General features: G+C 47.3%; 1 protein-coding gene across 1 annotated transcript in view; it reads left to right on the top strand.

Moving 5' to 3' along the window:
- PHYH (phytanoyl-CoA 2-hydroxylase) overlaps positions 1-3949 on the top strand; it is an 11786-nt gene extending 7837 nt beyond the window's left edge. The window contains exons 8-9 of the mRNA XM_042816039.1: positions 863-994; positions 2930-3949. Of these exons, the coding sequence (XP_042671973.1) occupies positions 863-994; positions 2930-2983 (186 nt within the window). The 3' untranslated portion in view covers positions 2984-3949. The remainder of the gene's footprint in view (positions 1-862; positions 995-2929) is intronic.
- The last annotated feature ends 5568 nt before the right edge of the window (positions 3950-9517 follow it).

Below are 9517 nucleotides of genomic sequence, written 5' to 3'. Positions count from 1 at the left end.
TTATTTTATTTTATTTTATTTTATTTTATTTTATTTTATTTTATTTTTTGCCTACATCAGCCACCATCTCACCCTCTCTCTGAGCCCAGTAGCAGCTCAGTGGGGTGGCATTCCATGTTCCTAAAAGCAGAGAGAGCACATCAGCTACTGGGAGTCTCATCTGCTGGCTCTCTCTTCCATAGTGGAGCCATAACCTTATTTAGTGTCCTGCAAAAGCACAGGAGCTTCCTCACATCATGCCAAATCCAAATGTTTCTCTACTTTTGGTGTAAATTAATGAGTTCTTGCAGTTCTCTGAACAGGGTTGTGGTCCAGCACTTTGAAACGTCATGATTTTGCTTGCTGATGACATAGCTCTTTTTTCCAGCTGTTATTTGTTGAATTCTCCTAGACTTTGCTTAACCACAAACTGATTACAGAATCCGACATAGAGCTGCTCTGACTCCAGCTTCTCTGATTGCTGGTTTAATTGCTGATAATCCGAGGTCAAGTAGGCTTGTTGTCAAGAGCAATAACATGACTTGTTGTGCTCAACACTCAAGTGAAATCCAGTATACTCAAAGCTTATAAAAACTTCTAAGATGGGAAGCTTAGAGCTGCTTTATCATTTCCAGGGTGTCTGGAACCATCCTACTTAATTCTGGTATGTGGAAGTAGAGGGATGGGAAGAGGGGAGAAAGAGAAGGGACTGTTTCTCCAGGGGTACACTTAGAGGAATAATCTGAAAGAAGGAAGGAATTTGCTGACTTGATCAGTAAGGAAGGAGTGGGATGCTTGTCATCTGGGACATGGGAGCTTTTTCTACCATTTTCTTTTTTTGCAATCAATTTGGGAATGAATGATGGCCCATTTCCCCACACAGAGCATAAGCTGCCACTTTGCCAGCTCAGATGGCCACTATATTGATGTCAAGAACACAACCCAGGCAGACCTGGAGAAGGAAATGCAAGAAATGGCACACGAGAGATATGGCATGCCTGCTCTGGATCTCAAGGTAAGACTTTGATATATGTGCTTTTTTTCACCTTGCTCAGTTTCTCTCATACAACAGTTCTGTGCTTCTTGCTATTCCGGTGTCACAGATGGAGCTGAAGTGCTTGGCAGAATAAAAGATGCAGAATTCTGAAAATGACTGCAGGGTTTTTGTTCTTTTTTTTGTCCTTTTGCTGGTGAGACTTCTTGCTGTCTGTCTGCCTCTGCTGAAGAAGTGATCCTGCTCTCTAGGCGACTCCTTCGTGCCCCTTGAGCTTTAGAAGTTCCTCCTGCAGCCCTGCTTATCAAAGTGGATTTTGTGAATGTACCTTTATCCCTTGCTCTGTAACCTGGATTATCGTGGAACCAGAATGACTCAGGTTGGAAGGGACCTTGGAGATCATTTTGAGTTTGTGCAGGCAGTCACAAGGTGGCTGCAGCTGGAGTTGATGTAAGTGAGGAGGAGCCGTGCACTCTGCAGTTCCAAGGCTGCTCGCATTTGCTGCTTACACCATTCAGGGCAGGGATCATGAATGACACAGAGCAGGGAGGTTTATGAAGAACTTTTCCCTGCATCCCCTGACTCCAGGTTTGTTACGAGGAGTGTGTCTGAACCAGAGCTCTTTGCAGTTGTGCTTGGACTACATGATAGAAGCCAGAAGATGCGTTTATCTCTTGCCCTGAATTTGCACTTATAAGGTTTGGTAAATTCTGTGCTGGTATGGCCACGGTTCTCATGGGCTCAGCTCCAACTAGCAGGTGCATTTTCTTTTTAGAGACAAGGAGCCCCATCTCACTGCAGAAGTTGGTTGTTGTTAAACATAATCCTCTATCAGTTGTTTAGATTTGAGGTTACAGCAGGAATGCAGGCGATGTTACACACCTGCCTCCGAAAGATAAACAAATGGGTGTAATGGACTCTTGCTAAATAATTGAAACCATTGCGTACAATAGAAAACAAATCTAAATCCTTCCAAGCCACTGGAAGAAAAATTGTTGCAGGGATTTCTTAATCCACAGCAGCTCTCAAACATACACACATCCAGCAGCAAGGCAGTAAAGCCTACATGTGATAGGCAGCGTGTTCCTTTTAAATCCATGCAGTGTCTGGGGTGTTGGGGAGGAGAGGGCTTTTCTTTACACAGTTGCTTTTGTTGTTTGTTTTCCCACAATGTGCCAAGGTAGGGCTGGGTGTCAGCCTCTGTTCAGCAAGCCTGGACTTAATTATTGTTTGCACAGCCCCAGCTAATTGACTTTTGATACCTGGAGTTAGTTAAGTTCCCTGTGAAGTCCAAATGGATACACAGGGAGGCTCTTGTGTGCTCATCAGTTGGAAATAAGTGTGTGCCCATTTATCTTAGATGAGTCTGTTTTTTCTTGTAGCTTTATGCTTTTCTTTAAAGCATTCTCCCAAGAAGTGGTGCCCAGATATTAAATTTTACCTTTCCAAAACTAATGATGAGAATGCAGTAATCCTTGAGAAACCAAGATAAGAACTTGCCAAAGGCTTACCTCTGGGATGTAAACAGCAGTCTTTTCCTCTCCTTTGCAGTCTTCAGCAGCGTCTGCTCAGAACTTGGTTTCTAAGGGACTGTATTTATGTTTAGTACATCCAGCTGGTTGTACAAGGAATACTGCATGCTCATGTGTAGCAGTAGTCATGTCAGGCCATGAGCTTTTTCAGTCACCCAGAAGTGCACAAGGGGTGCACTGTGTGTTCAAGCAGGTTAGGATGACTTCAGCAAGGATCATTCTCACTGTGCTGCTAATGTTTTCCCTTCTGCCACCTGCCAGAATTGAGTGTGGGTATCTTTCAGTCTGTCAGAGCTGCAAATGACCCCCTTTCTGCAGGTAGAAGCTGTGCTAATTTTGGCTGTTTTGGTTCTTGATCTTTAGGATTTGAAAGGATGCTTATTGTCTCACTGTGACTTTCCATTGTCTCATTTTTGTTTTGAAGGATATTTGGACCTTCAGAGCACGAGTTGTGCAAGGGGAAAGAATGAATCTGTAGAACAACCTGTGAAGACCAGGATGGAAAAATGTGCCTATATGAGCTGCTGTGATGGGAAAGCACAGACCCCACATCAGCAGGTGGAATTACGTGCACTTTGTTGACCTCTGCATTGGTAACTTAGCCAAATGCTGCACTGCTAAATGGTTTTATGCTAATACAAAATAATTGCACTAAGGATGAACAGGTGATATATGTCAAGGAAAATCTAACTTAGAAAAACAGGTTTGCTGTGGCTCTTTCAGACAATCAAAGAATAATAGTCTTTAAAGATCATCTTGATCATTTTGATGTTTCCACTCTCATTTTTAAGGTTTCTCCTGTGACATACCTTTGAGCTGATGCTATATTAATATAAGATTTTTATGCAAGGATTTATGCAAAAGTTTGTAATTTTTAAACTGCCCAACATCCTGTTCTATGCAAAGGAAGTGCGAGGAGTCAGTTTCATGTGAGCCTTCAGTACAGGATGAGTTCACATGGGAAGTCATACTGATACCAGCAGAAGGAACCTGCAAGAAACTGGGTAAAGGGAAAGCAGTGACTTGGATAGAAAAATGGGACTGGTGGAGCAGAGTGTTACTGCTTGCACCATTCCTCAAACAGCCTAGCGTGGTATGATAGCTAACCAAGCAGCACTGGCACAAGGTAAATGTGTGTCTGATAGAGCTGGAAACTTCTGGGCCTGCAGAGCATCCTCCTGGTGGCCTTGCACAACTGCTGTAGGGCTGTGTAAAACAAGGGAGTCCTGCTCTGAGGCTGGCAGTTTGGCAAACGTGCCTTTTGGCGTTGGCTGGCCAGGAGGTGGTTAGGCTTTCCTCAGAGTGTGTGCTGGGTGGCAGGGTGGATTGACATGCACTGAAATGATCTCTCACCTTTCACAGTATTTTTCCTTCACTTCTGAAGGATTCTTCTGCTTTCAGAATCTGTTTTTGGAAACAGTGATTAAATGCGAGCAAAATGAAACTGGGAGGTTGTCTTGTGTTACTGCCATTCAGAAATCCTGTCGATGCTATGGAGTTGTATACCCCAGTAAAAAACCGTAGTCCTCAGTCCTTTTCCACTCTGCCCTTCTACCTGGTAAAGGCACCAACAAGGCACCAAACCCTGCTGCTGCATCTCAGACCTGCAGGGACACCTGCTCTGAAACACCCTGAACATTCTCAGCCTGGTCTTTACTTGCTGCGCGATCTGAGCAAGTAAAGACCAGGCTGATTTCTGGAAGAAACAGTCAGAGACCTACTGCTCCAACTGGACTGCCATAAGTCGATGGGGCCAGATGAGATCCACCTGAGAATGCTGAGGGAACTGGTGGAGGTGAGAGCCGAGCTGCTTTCCATCATCTGTCAGCGCTCCTTGTTGACCGGTGAGGTCCCAGAAGACTGGAGGCTTGCCAATGTGACTCCCATTTACAAGAAAGGTCGTAAGGAGGATCTGGGGAACTACAGGCCTGTTAGCCTGACCTCGGTGCCAGGGAAGGTTATGGAGCAGATTGTCTTGAGGGAGATCATGCAGCATGTGCGGGGTGAGCGGGGGATCAGGCCTAGCCAGCATGGGTTCATGAAGGGCAGGTCCTGTTTGACCAACCTGATCTCCTTCTATGATCTAGTGACCCATCTGGTGGATGAGGGAAAGGCTGTTGATGTGGTCTACCTAGACTTCAGCAGAGCCTTTGACACTGTCTCCCACAGCATTCTCCTGCAGAAGCTGGCAGTCAGAGGCTTGGATGGATACACTCTTGGCTGGGTAAGGAGCTGGCTGGAGGGCCGGGCACAGAGTGGTGGTGAATGGAGTCAAATCCAGCTGGCGACCGGTCGTGAGTGATGTTCCCCAGGGGTCGGTGCTGGGGCCTGTCCTCTTCAATATCTTTATTGATGACCTCGATGAGGGCATCGAGTGCACCCTCAGTAAATTCACAGATGACACCAAATTGGCTGGAAGTGTGGATCTGCCTGGGGGTAGCGAGGCGCTACAGAGGGATCTGGACAGGCTGGAGAGCTGGGCTGAAGCCAATGGGATGAGGTTCAACAAGGCCAAATGCCGGGTCCTGCACTTCGGCCACAACAACCCCAGGCGACGCTACAGGCTTGGGGCGGTGTGGCTGGAGGACTGCGTAGAGGAAATGGACCTGGGGGTATTGATTGATGCTCGGCTGAACATGAGCCGACAGTGTGCCCAGGTGGCCAAGAAGGCCAATGGCATCCTGGCTTGCATCAGAAACAGCGTTGCAAGCAGGAGCAGAGAGGTGATTGTTCCCCTGTATTCAGCACTGGTGAGGCCGCACCTCGAGTATTGTGTCCAGTTTTGGGCCCCTCAGTGCAAGAAAGACATTGAGGCCCTGGAACGTGTTCAAAGGAGGGCAACAAAGCTGGTGAGGGGTCTGGAGCACAGGCCATATGAGGAGAGGCTGAAGGAGCTGGGAATGTTCAGCCTGGAGAAGAGGAGGCTCAGGGGAGACCTCATTGCTCTCTATAACTTCCTGAAGGGAGGTTGCAGTGAGCTGGGGGTCGGCCTCTTCTCTCGTGAAATTAGTGATAGGACCAGGGGGAATGGCTTCAAGCTACTGCAGGGGAGATTCAGGCTGGACATGAGGAAGTATTACTTTTCAGAAAGGGTGGTCAGGCACTGGAACGGACTGCCCAGGGAGGTGGTGGAATCACTGACCCTGGGGGTGTTCAAGGAAAGGCTGGATGTTGTGTTGAGGGACATGGTTTAGTGGGAGCTATTGGGAATAGGTGAACGGTTGGACTGGATGATCTTTTAGGTCTTTTCCAACCTTGGTGATTCTATGATTCTGTGAAAAGAATTCTGGTGGCTGGAGGCTCTGCTCAGCCCTGCTTGTACTCTCTGGGGTCTTTGTGAGCACCTTTTGCATCCTGTCTAGTTCCTGGGGAGGTCTGTGCTGTTGGTGCTACACGTGCAGCTGAGCTGACTGCAGAAGGAGCTATGGCTGCAGAGAAGAGCTGCAGGTGTCCACCTGAGTCCATGTTTTTGAGCTTCCAGACTCTGAGTTTCTCTTACTGGGAATGTGTGTGTGTGTGAGAGAGAGAGAGATGGGAGTGAAGAACTTGTTTTTCAAAGCCTGTGCATTTATGGGTTGAGGCTGAAGTTTCCTCTTTCAGAGGAACGAAGATGCTGAAGACCTCTGATCATCTAACCCCTGCAGCCATCCTTCCTGATGAGGGATGTGCTTGCTTCTTCCTACAGCAGGTCCAGCATACTTTGGAGGTGAGATCACCCAACACTGTGCCAGTTCAGCTCACCAGCACCCTGGTAATGCAGAGGGCTCTGATCCCTTCCCCCTAAAATGACTCTGGGCACAGCCAGGCTGACCAGGGCTCCTTGGTTCCTTCTTAGCCAAGCCCACGTGTGCAGGAGTGCTGCTGGGACCTGTAAGTCCAGTTGCTCTTCCACCCAACAGAGATTCTACAATGATAGGTATCCAAAACACATGCCCCAGAGGTCAGACACAGACAGCTGCAGGTGTGGTGAAGAGGACATCAGCCTCCATGCTCTGTGGATGCAGCTTTGGAGGTGCTGATGGTTTAGGACTGGTGGAAAGGAAGCAAGGCATTGGCTACAAACACATTTTCCCTTATTCAGCTGTCTGCACTTGCAGGAAGCCCCGCTGGTTGAGGCACTTTGTGATGCTTCACATGTTGAAAATAAATGCTGCTGCGTAGCCTGGTAAAAGACAATAAATGCAGAGGAAATCCTTTTTTCCAGCTCAGATGTGTTTTTCCAGACTAAGGATTCAGACATCAGATTGAATCTGTGCCTCCTGCCCTCCCTAACAGCTGGTGCACGCTCAGCTCTTTGATAGGAAGGCACTTGAACAGGAGCCAGAGGAAAGGTTTTGAAGCCTGGTTTTGGTGCCTACTACTGCAGATCAAAGTTGTACCTTCGTACAAGAGAAATGAGGAAAAGAGGAAGCTTAATTAACCATACTACAGGCTTTCAAAGCTGATTCAGCTCTTCAAAAGCTTCTGCAGTTTAACGAAGCTGAGACCCAAACTGTTTCCTTCGCTGAGGTGTCTTAGAATCCATGCAGGCATGTCGTGCAGCAAGTGCAGTTTGTTGGTGTAACTCCACAGAGCAGCTGCGGACCCAAGAGCCAAGATGTGGGCTCTGATTGTGCCACAGAAGAAGATTGACACTCATTTGGCCTCATAACTGTGTCAGCAAAGAGCGTGCTTAGAGCTTCACCTGCAGCTTCAGGGCAGCTGCTGAAGCCGTGCCGCTGTGTTCCCCTTGGAAATTCTGTGAGATAGCTCAGCTGAAGAGTTTTTAGTGCGGCTCCCAGTTGGATGATTAGCAAATAACCACAATTTAATTGCAAGCAGAACTTTTCTCCTAAGCAAGGATGGTTCCTAATGGATGGTTGACCCGACCCGGCATTGGAGATACCTTGAGCCCCTCGGGCTCTTCTCCCTTCTCGCTGACAGGTGTGCACTCTTCATCACTTATGGATCTTTGAGGAAAACAGTGGGTAACCATTGTTGTGTTTCTTCTACATGGATAAACTGCTATTGTTCGCATTTTGCTGAATTATTTCATCTCTGCCTTGCTTTTGAGACTGCAGCAATCAAATTTTCCCATGGGTTGCTTGATTATTGTGAGCCCCAGGGCTCACCTTGTCGTGGAGCAAGGGGACACAATGTTTTTCCCTTCCCTGTGTATTCACAGCTCTGAGAAACCAAGCCATCAGAGTTCCCAAAGGCAGGAAACTACCACAAAATGCAGTTATCAGTGTTTATTTCTTTGGCTTCTACAGTGAACCACAGCAGAGCCATAAAGTTCTGCTTAACCAAGGGCTGGTTACAAAACCAGTTGCCTGTGGGGAGGTGCAAGAAGCAGTTGTGCAAGGAGAAAGAATCATCTTTGAAGTGGCCTCTGAAGGCCAAGGTGGAAGGCTCAGGCTCAGGATGTGTCTCAGCATCAGCCTCTGAGCAGGGAGTGCCTCTGCTCACAGCCACACTGATGGGCTCTGTGCCCTGTGTAAATAACCTAACCAAATAGTGCGTTGCAAAATCTTTCTATGCTAATGCAAAATAATTGCACTGAGGCTGAACAGCTGCTGCACTTCAAAGAAAACCTGACCTACAAAGAATAATGATGACAGGAGATGTGCTTCGGTTCTTGATTTTTTTCCCTCTATTATCTCTCTTGATTTATTTTTTTTGTTGATGTTAATGTAAGATTATTAATAATCTTAATGGAAGGAGTGGTGAGCAGGCCTAGGGAAGTCATCCTGTCTCTGTACTCAGCATTGGTGAGGCCTCACCTCCAGTACTCTGTTCAGTTTTGGGCATTGAGGTACTGGAGAAGGCCCAAAAAAAGGCAACAAGGCTTGTGAAGGGCTTGGAGAATGTGCCCTGTGAGGAGAGACTGAAGGAACTGGGGCTGTTCAGTCTGGGGAAAAGAAGGCTGAGGGGAGACCTTATTGCTCTCTTCCAATACCTGAAAGGTGCTCACAGCAAGAGCGGGGTTGGTCTCTTCTCACTGGTGACAGGATGAGGGGAAATGGCCTCAATTTGGGCCAGGATAAGTTTAGGTTGGATGTCAGGAAACACTTCTTTACAGAAAGGGTTGTTCAGCACTGGAATGGGCTCCCCAGGGAGGTGGTTGAGTCACCACCCCCAGACGTGTTCAAAAGCCGTTTGGATGTGGTGCTCAGGGACACCATGCAGCAGAGGCTCGTTAGTTAGGGTAGTATGGTCAGGTTGTGGCTGGGCTCAGGGATCTTTAAGGTCTTTTCCAACCTGAGTGATTCTATGATCTTAACAACGTAATGGCATTTACAATTAGATGAAGTTATTACTATAAGATTGTATGCAATATTGTGTTTCTTAAGGCTTGCCAGGCAGCTTATTGAGTTAATGCACAGCACCCTGCCCTTGCAGCAACCCCAATGGAGGAAGGGCAGTTTGCACCTTGCAGGAAGCTGCCCTTCCTCCAGGGCATGATGTGCCAATCCTCATTTCACTGCTTCCCCTCCTATCAGGCTGTGGAGGGAGGCAGCCCGGCTCTGCCATCAAACAGGGATGGGCGAAAAGGGTGATCCTTTAGTAGTGTGTATTTATTTAGAAGGGTATTAATTTTCATTAATCTGGCTTGAGAGGTGATAAGACTACACTGATTGGCACAGAGGAATAAAACACTACAGGTTTGATTTATATCAGACGTTTGTAGAACCTAAGGAAAGATAATTGGTGGCAGCAGGGCAAGGTGCTCTGAGTGAAGGTTTCAGCAGCAGAGGGCTCGTGACAGACAGGCTGGCTGAGGTACCAAACACCAGCCCTAATTTCACAGGAGGCGATTATGAGCACAGGGGGCTCATCCTGCTCTTCCTGCTGTGCTCACAGGGCACACTGTATCTGCAGGTGAACATTTCCTGACTGCCAAAAGGGGCTGATTTATCAACTCTCTCTGCAAATCTTTCTTAAGTTGCTCTGACAATGCACTTGCACTGTTTCTCTTCCAGTGCAGTTTTGCTTAACAGTTTAGAGGAGGCGGCAGGGGTTTGTGCACTCA

This window comes from Centrocercus urophasianus, unplaced genomic scaffold, assembly GCF_019232065.1.
Source record: "Centrocercus urophasianus isolate 14NV4802_14NV808 unplaced genomic scaffold, USGS_Curo_1.0 seq_15, whole genome shotgun sequence".
NCBI lineage: Eukaryota > Metazoa > Chordata > Aves > Galliformes > Phasianidae > Centrocercus > Centrocercus urophasianus.
Note: the sequence above shows the minus strand (reverse complement) of the source record. Positions and strands in the feature narration are given on the sequence as shown.